General features: G+C 43.1%; 2 protein-coding genes across 4 annotated transcripts; both read left to right on the top strand.

Annotated features, from left to right (window-relative positions):
- Nucleotides 1-130: 130 nt before the first annotated feature.
- si:dkey-6n21.12 (schwannomin-interacting protein 1) lies at nucleotides 131-8,404 on the top strand. Its single transcript, XM_056369624.1, has 7 exons — nucleotides 131-669; nucleotides 2,154-2,405; nucleotides 3,256-3,380; nucleotides 4,212-4,320; nucleotides 4,423-4,551; nucleotides 4,693-4,810; nucleotides 5,584-8,404. Exons 2-7 carry the CDS (start codon nucleotides 2,154-2,156, stop codon nucleotides 5,682-5,684), a joined length of 834 nt encoding a protein of 277 aa, XP_056225599.1. The 5' UTR covers nucleotides 131-669; the 3' UTR covers nucleotides 5,685-8,404.
- A 508-nt stretch (nucleotides 8,405-8,912) lies between these two features.
- si:dkey-6n21.13 (P2Y purinoceptor 3) lies at nucleotides 8,913-17,750 on the top strand. 3 transcript variants are annotated; one of them, XM_056369621.1, is made up of 2 exons: nucleotides 8,913-9,152; nucleotides 13,803-17,750. In XM_056369621.1, exon 2 carries the CDS (start codon nucleotides 13,951-13,953, stop codon nucleotides 15,403-15,405), a length of 1,455 nt encoding a protein of 484 aa, XP_056225596.1. In that variant the 5' UTR covers nucleotides 8,913-9,152; nucleotides 13,803-13,950; the 3' UTR covers nucleotides 15,406-17,750. The 3 variants fall into 3 exon arrangements, with proteins under 3 accessions (XP_056225596.1, XP_056225597.1, XP_056225598.1); XM_056369622.1 differs by lacking the exon at nucleotides 8,913-9,152 and adding an exon at nucleotides 9,373-9,506; XM_056369623.1 differs by lacking the exon at nucleotides 8,913-9,152 and adding an exon at nucleotides 12,513-12,648.
- The last annotated feature ends 2,689 nt before the right edge of the window (nucleotides 17,751-20,439 follow it).

Genomic DNA, 20,439 nt, shown 5'->3' with positions numbered 1-20,439 from the left:
GTTTACACACACACACACACACACACACACACACACACATTGATGAAACTTTTATTTCTTCATAGTTTATGAAGTTGTGACAGGATAGGGTTTCCATATTTTTGACCTCTGTCCCGGTCTGTGTGTCCCGCAGCAGCTTCACTGAACAGGTCTAGTCCAGGTCCAGGTCTAGTCTGCTCCACCTCAACAGGAAAATCGCTGATTCAAGGTCTCAGCGGGAATAAAAGTTGTTTTATAAATGTTTCCCCGGGTCAGTGGGACTGTCGCGTCGACATGATGGCAGTAAGTGGGGGTGCTGCTTGATTAGGGCGGCTGAAGAAGGCCTTTATTTTGAAAGCAGCGACAGGAAGTGCCAGAGAAGAGTCTTCAGTCCAAATGTTCCTGTTGTGAAATTCCTCAAGTTCCTTTTGTTCGGGGGTCCGGGTCCGGGCTGAACGGGTTTCTGGCCTGATAGAGGCACAGTGATAGGACCACCGGGACACGGTCCGGGTTAGAGAGCGGACTGAGCCGGACCGGGTCTGAGCGGCTCCTCGGGACACCTTTTCCAGAAGTTTAAGGAAAGTCGAGGGGAAAGGAGGGAAGGAGGAAGATGAGGAGGAGGAGGAGCTGAGCAATGTGGCAAAACTGTGGAGAACGACGTCAGTAGTTGAGTCAGTGTCGGAGACTGAGGTGAGTCCGGTTTTACTTTATTTAAAGACTGAAGGTTTTCATTCTGACCCCCCTGGACCCGGGACAGACACATGGGAACTGGACTTTATTCCTGTTTCTGCTCGTTTCTGCGGTTCTTCCTGTCCAGTGTTGAACCTGGTGTCAGATGATCCGGATCATCGGGCCTGTCCTCACCCTCAGTGTTAGTCACTGTTACTGTTGCACAGACGTGAAGAGATAAACACAGTTAAACTCTGTTTAAAACGTCTGAAGGAACAAACTCAAGAGTTTTAATGTTAGTGAACGTTACTGTTGTTTTTTATACTCATTACTTTACATATTACTTTATAGTTACTATGAAGTGATGAACCAGTTCTGACTGTCTGTCTGCTGATATAGTCTCATTCTGCCTGCTCAGCATTACCATGTCTGCAGAAACCAGTAGACCCCCTCAGACAGAGACCACCACAGACCACAGACCACCACTTAGTTTGATGTCTCAGCCGGGGTCTAAAGCCCTGAGGTACCACAAACGCCAGCAGCCATTATTAATCTGACCATCATCTTACTGTTGGATATTAATGACAACAAAGCTGTTTATGACAGAGTAAATATAAATTTGACTGTGACACTAAAACAAGTCTTCTGTTTGTTTTAATCTTCGTTCTCTATTCAACAAAAGACGCCAAAGTCCTCAGATGTTAAACGTTGTCTAAACCAGTGGTTCTTCTTTTTGCCCCTGAGGACCCCCAGGGGTCCTTGAGGGGGTCCCTGGAGGCAAAAAGAACATTTATTTTCTCTATAATTTCATACATAATTAACACAATGACAGAATGTTTGACTATTTTGGTTGTGGGTTTAAACACTTTCTGTAATTAAACATCTAAAGGTCAACATTTTATCAGATGGGGGTCTGTGGTCTAATCAGTGTCACTTTAGGGTCCTTGATGTGAAAAACTTTGAGAACCACTGGACTAAACAACAGAGCTTTGTTAAAATCAAATGTGTCTAAAACTGGTAAAAATTAGATTGAAATGATCAACATTATAAACTTGAGCATACATTCATGGACCAGAATCAATGATATTTTCTGTAGTTTATTTCTCGACATGAAGGTGTAACTACTCAGTCTGTGTGATCTGAGATCAATTGAAGCTGACTGAGGATGAGTCAGTTGGAGTCTGTATTCATGCTCATACTTCTGTCTCCACTGTTTTTTTTTATTTCATAAAAATACCTTCAACACAGCTGTAGGTGTTCAGTGACCTGCAGGGTTTATTATTCAAACAGACGGGTGGTCAGCTCTGTGGATGTGATTACATGAGACACTCTGGTTGTTTCCTCTTCACCCCGGCAGAAATAAAACTACAGTGGACAAACTCCGAATCCTTTGACACCATGTTACTCTCTGAGCACTGGGCAGTGTGTTTCTGGTACTGTACTGGTTACACTGGGATAAAGTACAGGTATCACTGGGATAAACCTGTGTCCTCCCACCTCTGCAGATGGAGGGAGAGAAGGAGCGACAGCGGGAGGAGAAGGAGAGTAACGAGGCAGAGGATGACAGGAGGAGCGATGATGATGCCGACAACGAAGAGGAGGAGGAGGATGAAGATTCGGAGGGTGCAGCGCTGGTGTGGCAGGAAGGCTACGGTGAGGACAATCTGGGCCTTCCCATCATGCACTGGGAGGCGCTGAGCCTGCGCATCGCTGAGCTGGAGAAACAAGAGGAGGAGAAGAAGGAGAAAAAGGCAAAGGTAAGAGGTCATAGTCTGTTAATCCAGAGAGTTAATCCTAGGTCTGTTAATCCTAAATCTGTTAATCCCAGGTCTGTTAATCCCAGGTCTGTTAATCCTAGGTCTGTTACTACTGAGTCTGTTAATCCTGAGTCTGTTAATCCAGAGTCTGTTATTCCAGGGTGTTAATCCCAGGTCTGTTATTCCTGAGTCTGTTAATCCCAGGTCTGTTAATCCTGAGTCTGTTAATCTAGAGTGTTAATCCTAGATCTATGATGTTTTGTGGCTCATGGAAAACAAATCCTCATGATGAGTATTGGGTGTTGATCTGTTCTGTCTCAGACCACATTTAGACCGACACAGTCCGTATGTTTAAATACACACTAATATTTCACTATTTTTTCCCAAACATGACAATATTCTGAAGTTGATACAGGTGATGTTAACAGCATATTCTGTTTGGTTATTCTGAATTCAGCATTTTAATATTGACACATGTGGGATATGCTGATATTATTCAGGTTTTCGGAGCAGTCTGTGGACATGTAAACCGTTCATTCAGAACATGTGTCTTGGTTGGGTTTTTACAGCAGCTCATGACATACAGCCTCGAGACTTGTGTATCAACAGGTTTTTTGGATGTGCACAAATATCACAACACAGACTTTTTTAATTGAAGTTAATCAGAGTATGTATGACTGCATGTAAACAGGAATATTAGTGGAGTAGTCATGTTCATAGCCACATAAACAGCTTAGGAGGAAGGTTGTCTTTTTTGGAATGAGGGCAAAAATCCAGAACACCCCCCCACCCCCCCCCCCCACCCCACCGACTTGACGTGACCTGTTGTGTAACTGTCGTGTGGTTTCAGAGTGGAGTCCCTCTGGAGAGAGGCAGAGCTCCGGTGAGCTGGTCGGAGGAGAGAGGCAGGAGAGCAGAGAGCTGGGAGGACGGAGACGACGCCTGCAACAGCCACGTCCTGGCCCTCACCTCCCGGTACACACTCTCCTGATACACTGATCACCTGTCCAGGTTCACAGGCTGCAACAGAAATGTGGAGCTGTGAAGATGTTGACTTCAGCATCAGGATGAAGGATGCTGATGTAGTTATTGATCATGAGCGTGGTCCTGAGTGTCACAGTCATCTTTACCTGTTGTAAAAAGCCGGGGGTTAAAAACTGAAGCCAACACTGAAGACCCAAAAACTGCAGTTCCTCTAATGGCCACTAGAGTCTGGCTCCAACAGTGAGTCAGTCTCCATAGAATCCCATGTTAAAATCCAACTTTACAGCAGAAATAAACATGTTTACAGCCTGGTACAAAAACAGTTTTGCTCTCTAGAGCTAATTTGCTCCTTCATGACACCTGTTTATATAACTCACCTGTTTACATTTGAATTAGGACTGAAGTTCTGTAGAATTGAGGGCGTGCTTCTTTGAGTGACAGGTGGGCGAGCGTATGCTTGCCATTAACCGTCATGAGCCGAAGTCTCGGCTCCACAGACGCCTCACCTCTTTGTCCATTTCTGGATTAGCTGGGAGTTAGGGGCGGAGTCAGACACTGCCAAGATGGCGACAGTGAGCAGCTCACTCTGAGCTTCAAAACCACTCTTCAGAGACCTGTGGGTGACATCACAGAGGCTACGTCCATCTTTATTTACAGTATATGAGTAGAGCCCAGCAGCTACAAATGTTATGTTATAAAGTAATGGGGTGTTAATCTAGTTCACACAGTCTGACCTCAGTCTGTGTCTTGTTTCTGGAGACCAGTCCCTGAACCAGCACCAGTATCAATCTAGAATGTGTCCGACTGTTGTGTGTCCTCCAGGCTGCAGACACAGATGAATCTTCAGCTCTGCTTCATCAACAACAGTGAGAGTGAGGAAGAAGAGGAGAAAGAGGGAGATAACAGCAAGAAGGAGAGCTCCAGCTCCCGGGTAACTAAAACCAGTTCAGTATGATCCAGCAGATCTGGACCTGAGTGACCTCTGTGGAGCTGGAAGAGTTTAAATCACATCCTCCTCCCGCCTCTGTTACAGAGAGGGACTGTCCAGGTTCAGAAGAATCCTCCAACTGCTTCTAAGCCAGAGAAACCGAAGTCCAGAGGCTTCAGGAGCACCCTGAGGAGTCTCCGAGACCGGCTGAGGACCACAGACCACAAGACCCTGGTGAGGCTGCTGTGACAGGAGGAGTCTGTCAGACTGTGGTGATGTAGCTCTGTATCAGCTGATCACAACTCTCCTCCTCCTCCCTCCTTTCCTCCCTCCTCTCCTGTTCTCCCTCCTCCCTCTGCTCTTCCTCCTCCTCAGACTGCAGCTCAGACTGGTCCGGTGGTCCAGAGGAGACATGTGGAGCGTAGTGATCTACAGAGCTTCAGTTTAAAGGAGCTCAGTTCTCTCTGCGATTCTCTCCGCCAGACCATCCAAGGTACAGACCCGCTCACAGACCTACTCACAGACAGACCTGTTCACAGACCTGCTCACAGACCCGCTCACAGACAGACCCGCTCACAGACAGACCCGCTCACAGACCTGCTCACAGACAGACCTGCTCACAGACCTGTTCACAGACCCGTTCACAGACCTGCTCACAGACAGACCTGTTCACAGACCCGCTCACAGACAGACCTGTTCACAGACAGATCTGTTCACAGACCTGCTCACAGACCTGTTCACAGACCCGCTCACAGACAGACCCGCTCACAGACCTGTTCACAGACCTGTTCACAGACCCGTTCACAGACAGACCTGCTCACAGACCTGTTCACAGACAGACCTGCTCACAGAAAGACCTGCTCACAGACAGACCCGCTCACAGACCTGCTCACAGACAGACCTGCTCACAGACCTGCTCACAGACAGACCCGCTCACAGACAGACCCGCTCACAGACCTGCTCACAGACAGACCTGCTCACAGACCCGCTCACAGACCTGCTCACAGACCCGCTCACAGACCTGCTCACAGACCCGCTCACAGACCCGCTCACAGACCCGCTCACAGACCTGCTCACAGACCCGCTCACAGACCTGCTCACAGACCCGCTCACAGACCTGCTCACAGACCCGCTCACAGACCTGCTCACAGACCCGCTCACAGACCTGCTCACAGACCCGCTCACAGACCTGCTCACAGACCCGCTCACCTGCTCTTCATCCACATCTGTATTTTGACCTGTGTCTTTCTGATCTGTCTCTGTCAGACCTGAGCTCGGACCTTGTGGGTCGCCTCCAGGTCCGGGACCAGCTGAGGACTGAGCAGGACGCCATGCTGCTGGAGGTCCAGGATCTGACCTCATTGTGAAGCAGCCGAGGTTCACACGAACATTTGAACACTGTTTTTATAGGACGATGTCACAGTGACCTCACAAACACCTCCATGTGACCAAAGTCTGAGCAGCCAATCACTGAGAGGACTGAGATGACATCATTCAGCTGCTCAGTGTTTATGTTGTTGTCTGTGTTTATGTGTTTTATAAGGGAAATTTAGTCAAGTCCGAGGGTGAGGGTGATGATGGTGATGGTGATGGGGGTGGAGCCTTACGGTACACCGAACTGAGCTGGACACCAGATCCAGCAGTGGACACGTTTTGCCTTCAGACTCAGAGTCGGACCAGAAGATCAGGACCAGTTTCTTCTCCACGGAGTCCACAACACATTCAGGTCCAGGTCCTGTTAAACCAGCTCAACACCAAGACCGGAAGAACCTGGTCAGCAGTGGAGTCTCTGAGCCTCAGCTGTCAAGATGAAGGTTTGGGGTTCAGCTGATGTTGTTGTCAGAGATGCTCAGCAGTTGTGTTTGAGTGTTTCTGTTTGAACCCTGACCTCAGTCTGTGCTGACATCATCAGTCACTACAGCTGTGGAGAAACCACCAGCCGATCTCTGAACTTCCTGTTTGTGTTCACACAGTCACCGTGAATCCAGATCTCCTCAGTCCCACAGTCCTGCTGAGCTGATGATGATCTGGTCTTTAGTCCTCCTCATGAAGACTCGGTCTGACCAATCACATCACTGCTCTGTTCAGGACACTGAGCTCTGAGTGTTGATTGGCTCCATGTACAGCTCATCAAAGTATGATTGATTAATCAGATGTTTCACTGACAGAACAGCCTGTGGAGGGTTTGTCCGCCGTGGAGCAGAGCTTTGATGAGCATGAGGTCAGGTTGTATCCTGTGGAGGTGTGATCCATGTTCCTGTTGATTGATCTGTCTGTGGTGCTATCACGGTAACATTGAATTTGTTATGTCTTTGTGAAGAGGAGCAGAGGGAGATTCACTCAGTGTGTTTTTATAAACCTGGACTGAGACAGAAAACATCCAAAGAGCAGCACCTGTAGTAAACAGAAGAACTTTATTTGACTGACGCGTTTCAGCTTGTGGGTTTCATCAGGGTCATCAGAGAACATATCACACCAAACATTTAAATAGGATACGTATGAAACAAAAAAAAACAGCCAATCATATGTCAGCACATACATATCTGCCTACGGAGCTTCTACAAAGGTGGGTTGGGCCAATCGTTGTCTCAGGCTGGTGGAGAATGTCCAATAGAGGACCTGGGTGCCGCCATGTGTAGTTCATAGCCTGGAGAAGGATTGTCCCAAATGTGTCCATTTGATATGGCATAGCAGCCCCCCAAAAAACTTCAATAAAAAATGAGAATATAACTTGATGGTGTAAAGCGGTATAGTTTCATACCTATTTTATTTGAATGTTACATGTGATATGTGATGATGACCCTGGTGGAGCCCACAAGCCGAAACGCGTCAGTCTAATAAAGTTCTTCTGTATTCTACAAGTGCTGCTGGAGTTTTGACCTCTTTGGACCTTTTCCTTTCTCCATGCACTGTGGATGAAGGTGAAGTTGTGCCAGAAACTTTCCTTTGAGACAGAAAAACATCACAGGACATTGTCAAGTCTGTAGAGACAAATACATTAAATCAGTGTTGTTGATGTTTTCACGCAAAGATCCACTTCACAACTAAAATGATCATGAAATGACACAACCAGTTAGAAATAACAGACTTCATTATAACAGTGTGTTTTACCAGTACAGTATCTGTACAGGGAGTTAATGCTTGTCAGTGCTTCAGCCTGATGTTGAAAGGGGCTCATGTTAAGAAGCTGCTGACTCTCAGCAATCTCTCTGTTTTCTACTGTAGAGATATTAATGTTTTGTACATGCATGTCTTTGTGTAGGTTTTTAGATCTGAATGTTTGTTCTGTACAATCAGCACAGTTTTATTGATCTGTTGGGTCTGGATATGTAAGGGAAGATATTTTATTCCGTTTTTTGTGACAGTTTTAGATATTTTTCATTGAACAAGCATCATAACTACAGAGTTTTTTTCCTCTCACTTCTACTTGTACTGTTTTTTCTTTTGTTGGCTCGCTGTCAGTGAATTCTGTCTGTAAACTGAGTTTCAGTCACAGCTGAAAACCCAGGTATAATTTAACTGAATTTACCACTCGAACCATTTAATTCCTGACAGTTATTTCAACACCAGCTTTTATGACATGTAGCAAAGTCGACGTCCAGTATTTTGGACCCAGTGGTTTTCCTCAGCGTCCTGGCCTCTGTTAGTGGGCCGCTGAGTGAGTCGGGGTCCACCGGTCAAGAATCTGTCCCTGACCTCAGACAAACTCCTTCATGTTGTTATTACGTCCACTGTTTTCCTCATGTGACCAGCTTTCAGCCAATGAGCATCATGTTCTGACCAGTGAAGATTTTCACTGACGAGGCTGATACCTTCTTCCAGGATCAAACAAGTCTGTATTAGAGGAACCAGGTTAGAATTAACAGGATTATCTAATCATGTTAATTAGTTAATTAGTCAAGAGAAGACCTGGCTCCTGTTAAAGTCTTTTTATTTACCAGAAACAGCGGAAAATATTGTTTACATCATGTAGTTGTTGTCTTTATATTCACAGGTGTTTGTGTATAAAACCTGTTCATGAACTGGAGACTGATTTTAATTCTGTTTACATCTGATTACAGATTAAATAAATAAAGTGTTAGTGCAGTTTCTGTGTGTGTGTGTGTGTGTGTGAGTGAGTGTGTTTTTAAAACTGATAAGAAATTTACAGTATAAACTACTGTTACCTTTAATCTGTATGATGTTCTGTGTTCACAGGCTACATTTAAAACGTGACACAAATCTGAGCACGAAGACAAAAGTGATTAAACTGTTAAAGTAGAAGAGAACAGAACTGATCCAGATATTAATAAATATAGTCACTGCTGGGCACTAGAATTAAACCCAGTTCTAACAGTTAGCAGTTAGGCTAACACTGTTAGTGCACAGAGACTGAACACAGACAGTGCTCGTCGTCAAAGGTACATGAATGTAAATGTGTTGGTGGAGTCACTTTATCTGTGTGTGTGTGTGCTCTCAGGCTCCATTGAAAAACATCCAGCCCAGCTCAGCAGGTGAGGACACACACATACACACACACACACACAGACAGGTGAAGCGGGGAGGAAGACTTGGATGACACACTGAGGGACAGGGGGAGGGGCTGAATTACCATAGAAACTGGTGAGACTGTTCAGAGCAGCAGCAACAGGAGGTGAAAGCTGGAGTGGTTCAACTGTCAAGGTCACTGATCCAGACCGCTACGACCCAGATCACTGACCACAGCTGATGTTTCCTGAAGGTTTTACAGGACCAGGTTCTGTGGTCCAGGCACTCTGCAGTCGGAGCCGTCTGGAGGTTTATTCTGATGGGAGACAGAACAGGAGCCATATGGAGTAGAAGTCATCCCGGCACAGGTAAGCTCTCTGTGTGGCAGCAGATTGCAGTGATGCAGGTATTTATGAGTTCATGAGGTTCCCTGTACACAAACAGTGAATCCTGATGCGGCTCCGCAGACCTCAGAGGTTATTTTTAGTCCCGAGCTTTTTCCACAGCAGTAGAGCATCAGTTCACTTTAAACATCAGATCCAGAATCAGTTTATAACTGACTTTAAAAACTGATCTGAACGAGACTGAATATGAATTCAGATCCATCAGGCCGGACTCCGTGTGGTCTGGGGTTTCTCAGAAGCTGTTAGCTGCTCCTGGAAAACTACCTGAGGATCTGGCCTCAGTCCAGAAAACAGAGAGCTGGGATCTGTCACAAAACAGTAAGTTTTCACAAGATCTGGATTCTCAGGTCTTCATTTTACATTCATTTCATTTTGACGCCAAATCTGTCTCATGTTCCTTTATATCTGTAGACTATGATTTAAAGACCAGGGCGTCACTGTAGCACCACAATGCTTTATTTATGGTCTGTTGTTATAGTGACACATTAATAATGTAATCTGAATATTGCACTTGTCGTATTGAAATTTCAATAATATTCAGTTTAATTGTTCAGCCCTAATTACTATATAAAAGCTGGTTGTGTAACAGTGAAAGGTGTAAATGAATAGAAACCAATAGAATAGTAGAAAACAAAGTCCATGAGAGATTTTCAGGCAGCAGCTGGTTTCATTTATCTCTGTGTAAAATTTTTTAACAGACTCAATGTTTGTTAGTTAGTGTGTGTACGTGCACTTCAGTAACTCTTCTTAAACATCACGTATATGTAAACATGTATAGATGTAACCAGGTGTCACTACCTAGAGACTTCAGGTTAAAGGAAGGACTGACACACATCAGTGTAGAGATGTATTCAAACCTAATGAATTCAAAGTCAGAGGAAAACTTAAAGTTGTCTCTATAAATCTAAATAAGTTGGTTTCTACAACTTAACGTGATTATTTTTGAAATTCAGACACTTGCTGTAAGGACAAACTGTCTCTGTCACTGTCCTATAGATTCGTATATTGTGTAAAAAATGAATAGAAGTCAATGTCTGTCTGCAGCTGTAGTAAAAATATCATAAATATAAAACGGTGATGCAGCTTTTAAAACCAGTCATCATCTGTAGTGAAGGAGCAAACACAGGTGATTTACTAAACTACTGATGAAATGATTGTCTGAATGGTTCATTAGAGGAGGTTGTCTCAGTAACCATTAACAGTTGTAAATGTTTTTGCTCTTGGTTTGAGCTCTTTATTGAACACAGCCATTAAACATTCACAGCTCTGGTGGAAACAGTCAGTGAACCTTGGATTTAATAACTGGTTGAACCTCCTTTGGCTCCAATAAGCTGCAACCAGCTCTTCCTGTAGCTGCTGATCAGACCTGAGCGGCTCTCTTCTGCTCAGTCCACAGCATCTCTACTGGATTCAGGTCTGGTCTCTGACTGGACCACTCCAGAAGGAGGATTTTTTTTATGTTTATGGCCATTGTCCTGCTGCATCAGCAGCTTAGGGAAGATGTTTTCATGTTGGTGTTGGTGTCTCATCAGTCCATCAAACATTTTCCCAGTAGCGTTGTGGAGAACTGGTCTTTGACAAACTTCATCTCAGTGATGGAGAACACTGATATGTGCACGAGCAGAGATGTGAACCAGCTCAGGTGATTAATTTAAAGTTCTATTCTTCTGGAACTTTGTGATGTCACAACAAAGCAGTCCCCGCTCTCAGCCAATTTTCTACCAATCACTTACTTTTCATTTCGCTTTCAAATGAAAACCAGCTGTTATTGTAGCTGCTGTCCTGGGAAAACATATTTCAGCCATAATTTCCTCAAATACACCGCCATCACACCCCTGTTGGTCTACGTGGCTTCCATGCACTCACCTCTCTGCATCAATTCCAGACGGGGTATTTCCGTCTGAATTTGACTGTTTGTTCAGCTCATTTCAGTACTGACTAACTGTTGCCATTAGGGTTAGTTTTACCAAGCTAAAGTAGTAGGCACGACTCTTTTACCTGTGGTTGTCCTGTCATGGCTGCTGTGATCTCAGGTAACCTCAGTGATCCGTTTGGTTGAGCTGTTCGAGTCATCTCAGCTGGACGTCCACTTCTATGAAGAAGAGCCACAGAACTGAATCATCTCCATTTATAGACAGTTTGTCTGACTGCAGACTGATGAAGATCTAAACTCTGAGACTCTTTCAGCTTCACGCTCATCGGCTCTTCTTCATCCTCAGTCACTGAGATCTTTGCTGTGAGGCCTGGTTCACATCAGCTGATGTTTTTCTAAATTTCAGAGTGTTTTTTATAAGTCAAAGTGTCTCTAACACACATCTCCAATCTGGATTCACTGACTGACTCCAGGTCTGATAAGGTGTTAGCACACCTGAGCTAAAGCTAATTGGCGTCAGTCACATACCTTTTCCAGCCCACACTGTGAATGTTTGAATAATATATGTATATATGTAATATATGGACATCATGAACTTCATAATTACAAAGGCTTCCCTCACTGTTTCTTGCCTCTGTATTTGTGTTTTCCTGTTAATATGTCATGTTACTGGTTGACACATCACCCCTATTTACTTAAACTCTGTGGTGCTGGTATAACCTGAGGATGGCCCACTTCACACTTACACGATCACTGCCTGTGTGCTGATGGTGAGCCTATGAACTGAGAGCTGGAGACTGACTTCATGTTGACTTTGATGATCCTGTAGCTCCCCTCCATGTGAAATACAACTAGAGATGGTTTTTGTAAAGACAGTCTCCAGTCAGTCGAGTGAGAGTGAGGGCTGATGTTCAGAGGGAGGGAGACACCTGAGGTTGTGTGGTTACTTATTGCTGAGCTAATGGGGTGAGAAGAGACTGAATCAGCAGCATACCCTTGTACACAGGAAGGCAAACAAGCACTAAGAATCAGCAGCGTACAGCAGGAGGTCAAACAGATTGTGTAAAGGCCCCAGTCAACAGTCAGAGAGTCGGGGGTAGATGGGGGTAGGGAAGCACCACCTCTCTCCAGTCAAAGAAAACTAATGTAGAGCGTTTTTTACTTCAATTGATGATTTAAGCTAGATGCTAACATCAATATACTCTCAATGTTAGCAGGCTGGTGTTTATGAGGTAATATGTTTAGTTACTTCTAGCTTAGCATTGAACACAAAGTACAGCTGAGGCTGATGGTTAGGAAATATAGTGTTGGACAAACTGAAGTTTTGACCTGATGATGATGAAACTTAACAGATCATCAGAGACAACAGGATTCATTCATTCATCCCAATTTACCACTCTGTTGTTGTACAGATGGAAGTCCAGCTGTGGAAACGCACATTACACTGAATTTATCAACAGGTAAACATGGAGGAACTGTAGAGGCTGATTGAATCAAAGCATCAACCTCCGGGGCTGAAAACTAAAGCCAACACTGAAGTACCACAACTGCTGTTCCTCTAATGACCACTAGAGTCTGTCTCCAACAGTGAGTCAATCCCCATAGACTCTCTTTTTAAAATGTCCAACTATACAGCAGAAATTAACATGTTTACAGCCTGGTACAAAAAACAGTTTTGATCTCTGTAGCTAATTTTCTCCTTCATGACAACTGTTTGTATGACTCACCTGTTTACATTTTATTAAGGATTAAGAACAACTAACAAATCCCCAGTTAGTTAGTCATTATTTATTCAAGAGGTCTCATTGAAACCTGAGAACAAATCACAGAACAATCACAAATATTAAAAAATATCAGCAGGTAGAACATGAAAGTTCCTCATTGGAATTAATGTCTCATACTGCTCATTATAATCCACAAACAGGCAACCTGTGTGGAGATGTTAAAACTGGGGTAATTTGGAATCTCATACCCCTGGTATGAGTATGTATCTTATATGTCAGAATTAGAGTTGCAATACTCTAATAATATAATAAAAAGGATGGATTACAGTTTCCAAGTGGTTTGCAGATAAAGAAAGAACTGAACAACATAGTTCACATGCCAATCAGAATTAAGTCTGTAATATCTACATAAACCAGTGCAGACTGCAAAATACATTTCTTCTGTTTTGAAATAAACTTTGTTTGAGTATAAGGAGCAGACTCTAATCTGAAATGTAGTTCTTAAGCAAAGTGTTCAGTGTGGGTTTTGTGAGACAATTTGCTGTCTACCTAAATAAATAATGCTTCAGTTTTGTCTTAATGGAAACATAATTGATAACAGTACAATAATACAATTTCCTTTGGGAGCATGGAATGGAGTAGAAACATCAAAGCTCCACACTCATTATGTAATGAGATCATTATTTAATGATCTGGTTTGTTTGTGATGGTGCTGAGCATGGTGATGGCATCATCAACATGAATATTGACCCTTGAGTTCTCAGTTGGAGAATGAATGGAATGTAGTGAGGAGCAGGGGACTAAATATTGATCCTTGAGGGACACCTTTCTCCACTATTTATAGACTAAACTCCACTACAATGATTAGTTAACAGAATCATCAAAACTAATGGAACAACCTCCTGGTTATTTTGTATAAAATAGCACTTACATTGGTAGGATGAAATTCAGTTGATCAGATGAAGTGAGACCTTGAATGACTGTCGGTGGATAACTGATTTGTCTCTTTATCTGTAGGTAAACACCCACATGGATCCAAAATCATCTGAAAATCTACAGCTCAGGAACATTAACACTGGATGGTGCAGAGTACGAGGATGACAGAGAAGAAGCTTGACAGAATCCCAGGCGTACAAGTCTCAGCCTTGTTCAAATCCTTCCTCACATGAAAATTACTTCAGTCCTCACAATGTCATCCAGAGGTGGGCTTCCTCCCAATATCAGTGTCCCAGTCCTCCATGAGGTCCTTAGTTCCTCACCCTCCTCTTCTCCCTCCATCACGTCTCCATCTTGCAGCATAGATGAGTCCTACAAGTACATCTTCCTCCCCATCTGTTACTCCTTCACCTTCATCTTCAGCATCCTCCTTAACTCTGTCGTCCTCTTCCGTTCCTTCCGCCAGACCAAACGCTGGAACGCCTCTCTGATCTACATGGTCAACCTGGCCTCCACGGACTTCATGTACGGCCTGTCGCTGCCATTCCTTGTGGCCAGTTACATCATGCGTGACCGCTGGATCTTTGGGGACTTCATGTGCCGCCTGGTCCGTTTCCTCTTCTACTTTAACCTCTACTGTTCCATCTTCTTCCTCACTTGCATCTCTGTCCACAGGTACCTTGGTATCTGCCACCCAATGAAAGTCATCACACTGGAGACCAAGAAGGCTGTCAAGTGCACTTGTGTCCTAGTTTGGATTGTGGTTTTTGCTCTGACCTGCCCTATCTTCCGGTTTGCTCAGACTGGTCATGTGACAAGATCTGGGGGGCCTGGCACCAATGCAAGCAGTACTGGCAACCCAAGCCATGAGATATCATTGATAAATGGTAATGCAAGCCATGGTAACTTGGGAGGGGTCACTGAGGAGTACCAGAACTGTTGGGACGATGCCATTGATAAGGAGTTTCCTGATTATGTACCCTATGGCATCATACTCCACCTGCTGGGCTTTTTTGTACCCTTTTCCATAATAGCTTGGTGTTACTCTCACGTTGTTCTGACCATATTCAGGACTCTGCATTCACGGCCCTCATCCCGCAGAGGTCCAAGAGAAGGAGGACATGAAGGAGTGGACAGAACAAGAACAAGCCCTGTGATAGTTGGGAGGGAAAGAAGAGGAAGCAATGGACTGTCAAGGCCAGTGAGAAGAGATGAAGGGATTTCCATTTTTCTTGGCGCCCACTCTCCATACGCCAATCGCAGACGTAAATCTATCAAAACCATTATCACCATCACCCTCCTCTTTGCTCTGTGTTTCTTCCCCTTTCATGTTACTAGAACCATCTTCCTCCTGTTGAAGGTGACTAACAGAGTCCCCTGTCACACCATGACCATGGTCTCCATGTGCTATAAGATTACGAGGCCTTTGGCATCATTCAACGCATGGCTCAATGCCCTCCTTTACTTCCTGACCAAAGACAAGGGTGGAGCTCACTGCTGCCAGATAGTAAACAGCAATACCAGACAACATGCTGGGCTTCTGTTGCCCCTGAGGATGATGGGAAAAGGAGAGGATCCAGAGGAGGGAGGGATGGACGATGGAATTGACAATAAGGAGAATAAAGCATTTCATAACAGTCCGTCATACATGAAAAGAGCCAAAGTCAGGTATATAGTTGAATGAATGTTTTTAGAGAGAGAGATGAGAGATGAATGCACTGTAGGTTTTCTTTTACTGGAAAAATTATCATATTTAATATGAGCACTGCAGCTAAAGCAGTGATTCAAAATGACCTTCTTATTTCTAATGTTTTAAAGTTACCTGGTTGGTAAATGCAAGATGAATGCAAATGTAACACCTCATCCAGGTGAATCTCTTATTGTGTTGTGGTGTATATTTATGATGTGTGTTACACTGGGATCCCTAACTTCTGTCTAAATGTCATCCAACCAGATCTAGAGGAAAAAACCCTGTTCAAATGGCTACAATCAAAAGGCGAGGGTGAGACACACTGACTGCTCAGATGGGCATATGGGTACATTTTCAGTCTCTCTGTGAAAGCGCTCACAGTGTTTAACAGAAGTAATCCTGTGAAGTATGAAAAGACAGAGCCTGCATACTCTCACAACTTTGTACACCTTGCCAGTTGCTGTTGTTAAGTGATCGTGTGAGTTCATGTCTGCACCATTATCCCTGTTTGTGCAAGTAATTATGCCTCGCCCTGTCAATGATGGCAGGCTAAAAGTTTCAGACTCTGTTAGACAATCTGACAATCAGTGTTGGGCAAGTTACTTCAAAACTCTAACTAATTACTCATTGGAAAAATTATTATATTACTTAACTAATTACAAAAGTAATGTGTTACATTAGTTACTTTACTTTCATAACTCAGCCCAACTTTTAACCTGCTCCAAAGCCTTCACACTTGCACGTCATATCTTTGGTATTTAACAAGTGTAGAAACAGAAAAAGAAATTGTGGTCTAATGAGCAGTCAGACTTACTGACTAATCACCAGCCTCAGTGACAGCATGGTTACACAACCTTCAACTCTAGATAAAACTGCTGACTCTAGGCATACTCATGGCTAACACTAACAAGAACACACAATATGTAATAAGACAACCTTGGAATTACCAGGAATCATATTTTTGCTCATTTGGTAGAGGCACTGCCTGCCCCCATTCACTGATGATTCACAGTTATGAGATAGGTTTTCACTGCCATTCAGTCTTCAAATATTTTTCTACCAAACACAGTGATGATCATATGATGTGATGATGGTATGGTCATTTGAACCACTTGTTTGACAGGAAGTGCTTGGCAGATCAGCATCTGAAGCCCCTCCCCTCACACCTCTGTGATGTCAGGGTTTGTCGGGCTGCTTCTGACAGTTTTTATCACTCCCTGAACCTGATGTATGAAGGGTTTGAATCTCTGTTTTTGTTCATTCTTCACATGATTAATTCAGTTAATATTTGTGTGTACAGCTACACTATGAATCCCTTCAACAGAGAGACTGAAAAGTGTGCTTCATTATCCCTGTTTGTGCGACTCATCATGCCTTGCTCCTGTCAATGACGGAAGGCTTTTCACGCCACCTTCAAATGTAGCCATTCAGAACAACTTTAAACCCTTACACTCTGCTATCAATATAGATTTAACCACCAACGAAGACAAAACTGACTGAATTTTGATTCATGCCTTCACTTATTCCAGACTTCAGCGTTTTTTGTGTTTTTCTCTTGTACAGCCCCAGTCATCTGTCAAAAACCTAAACAGAAAATTTGATCACTTTTTACCAGCCTCAATCCATCTCTACTGCCAGCGTCAGAGCAGATGTAAAAAAAAAACTCTGCCTTTTAGATCTCAGTACACCAGTTACACCTGTAAATACTCTTCATTCTGTTCATTTTCTGCAGTGGCCTTGACCTTAAGTCTTCCCTCTTGCCTTAGAAAGCTTCTTCATTGGAAACACATTATGTAGAACCGACTGCAGCTTATTTGACTGGTTCACCACATCTGTAACCTTCATCCTAGATTTTACCATTTTTAATCTTCATTGTTTTATCATTTTATAATTAACATTGTCACCAGTTTTGTAGTTATTACTGTTTCACTTTCTGTGTCTCAATTCAGGGGTCATATCCTTCGAAGGACGCGGTCTACGAAGGCCTTTAGCCATTGTCAACTGTCATGGCTAAACTAAAATGAGGTGGTCCGAGCTAGAGAGTTTTGAAAATTGATTCCGTAGTGATCATATAATCCATCGATGATAGTGATGAATCTTGGGATAGATTGGGCCACATCCGTTGCCTGGGAAAACAAAGGACGCATTTCGCTGCTACATTTAAAGGAACCTTTGAAATGGGAGGCCCCTGAACTGAGACACAGCTCCTGTCTTATCTTAATGGTGTATTGATGCAGCATACAATGTTAGTACTCCTGCTAATATTGTTTTTTGTAAATATGATTCACCTTAAGTGTGATAATGCACTCAAATAAATCTTGATTTGACTTAAACCTAAAGTGTTGGACAAGTTAAATTTTACCTGTAGGTTGTTTGTTTGAGGACAAATCAGTGGATCATCACCAAAGTCATTAGGATTCAACCCTCTGAGAACCATAAATGAAAAGTAGAGACAGGAAACAGGACATGATTTTAGGAACTGTTAGCCGTTCTCAGGGCAGCTTGTGGATGTATTGATGACTAGCTTGCAAACCTGACAAAACATGTCAGACAGCTTTGGGACGGCTGCCAGTGTGAAGTGAACATCTGCTCTGAATGTTTTGTCTTAATGGCCCAGCAGCAGATATTTCTGTTGGCCTCCACCTACCAACTCCTCAGTGCAGCAAAGCAGGCTGAAACAGCAGCAAATACCAAGTGTGCAGTCTACGTGATTTGGACAGCTGAGGAACACTGGAGTACACAGAGGAAACCTACGTCACCTACAACATGGAAAGTACAGGACAGAGGTCTGAATCCAGACCCTGGTGTTGCTGTGAGCCACAGACCCACTGTGCAGCCCTTTGGGAGCTTCTCATTTATCCTATCACTGTCGTATCTCAGAACATTGTCCAGAGGTATGAGTTATGTTATATTACAGCTACATTATAGCACTCTTTCCGCACAAACCACCAGGTACCAGCTGTTACAGCGGTCTCACTATACATTCTGCACTAAAGCTGTTGAGGATCATTATTCTCTAACTGGAACCATATACAGGTTACTGTATGATGTTTCTCAATTCTGAACCAGCTACTGTTTCTGTTCTGTTTCTTGGCACCATCTGGTCGAGGCATAAAAAACACACTGCCAACAATAAACTAGAAAAGGAGCGGTTGAGAATCTTTCTTCTGGACTGTGTAATGTTAACGACCCTGTCCTCAGACAACCAGAGAATCACAGGATCACAACTTCTGCTTTCAACTGTTAACAGAGCATTCAGTGTAGGATTAAATACAGTTAGGTGGATAATTATTATTGGTGATTGTTGTATAGTGTATATAATCAATAATGAGCAAACCATTTGTTCTTGAAATATTATAGTTGCATAGTAAACTTTGTACAATCTGCTTTGACAATAGTGTGGATTCTTTTCAATTAGTTTTTTATTTTTCTCTGCAGACTGTTGAATTGCAGCGTGACAGATCACAGTAACTCATGAAGTTTGTAGGAATGATGAACTCTGAAGGTTATAAAGTGTGATGAATATCACAGTGGAAAGTACAGTGATGGTTTGAAATAATGTTTTCATGGCAGCTCATTGTCTACTTTAAGGACCGGAAGGTTGAATAGAATTCAGCTCCATCCACAGCTTTTGATGACTGTTGTTACATTGTAATAATACATGATGGAGGATTAGAGCAGCTCTGATAATGAATGCTGCAGTGCAGTGTGTTATATCTGTTACACATTAGGTTCCAAAGACAGCATTCCTCTGTGGTATGAAGTACTTTATCTGCTTGTCTGTATAAGTATGACTTTGCATTGTGTATTTACCACAAACATAATGCGAAACAGGAACACTCCACACTTATGACCTGTACCTGTACCTGTTGAATCTGCATTAACTATCATTCAATTTTGTAGGCCACTTCTGTTTCTGGCTCCCTCTGCTGGTGCATATGAAGGAGGCACTCAGAGTATTCAAGAATTTACTAATAAAACCATTTTTAAAAACTATAAAAACAGTGTAAATTGAGAAATTGTTCTAATATAATGAAAACATTAATATTAGCACTTTCTGCATGTATAGACTGATTAAAATACTATCAGCTGATTCAGTTACCACTGTATAATCAGGGCAGTAGCACTGAGGACACTGTGAGGTCAGGTCAGATCTGAGGAATCAAAAACCTGTGACCAACAATCTTGTTACATTTTGGCCAATATAATTATGTTTAGAGGTGTGAGGTCATATTTAATCAACAAAATAAATGTAACATTATATAATGTACATGAACCTAGCTTCTTCATTTGCAGCTATAGTTTCCTTTTATGCATCCATTGCATAAAAATAAGACATTTAGTCACTAAGGATCAAATAAAATAACAGGAAGCTGTAGCAAAACCCTCATCTATAAAAACCTCATTCAGGACCAGCAACCTACTATGGCCCTATTGTTACAATAGTTACCACATAGTTACAATAGTTTTGATTCGCACTTTAAATTTCATGTTTGAAACAGTTTTTTGTTCAAATTTCTTATCAGTTTTAACTACACACACACACACACACACACACACACACACACACACACACACACACACACACACACACACACACACACACACACACTCACACACACACACACACACACACACACACACACACACCCTGCAGGGGGAGACACTGCCCTCCTCTCTCTGGCCGGTTAGAAATTCAAAACACAACCGCCTTGCACAATATCCCGACCTGCACCGCGGCCCAGAAAAGCCTGTGACGGTTATTTTAATTTAACATAAAAAATAAATAAAAATCACAGGAGCCATATTATTGAAAACTGACGGCGGGGATCGATCGTGCTGATCAACAGGCACATTTTGGTACGGGTGAAATATTGCTACGCGCGCGTTTGAATTTCTATTTATTTTTTGTGTGTGTGACGGTGTGTGTGTGTGTGGAGCCGAGGAGCAGAGCGGTTGGCGCCACTTTCAAATCCTCCACTGACACAGAATGAGAGTCCGGCTTCAAATACATTTACCCACCAATTA

This window comes from Seriola aureovittata, chromosome 23 (assembly GCF_021018895.1).
Source record: "Seriola aureovittata isolate HTS-2021-v1 ecotype China chromosome 23, ASM2101889v1, whole genome shotgun sequence".
NCBI lineage: Eukaryota > Metazoa > Chordata > Actinopteri > Carangiformes > Carangidae > Seriola > Seriola aureovittata.
The sequence above is the reverse complement of the archived record's forward strand: the minus strand, read 5'-3'. Positions and strand labels throughout refer to the sequence as shown.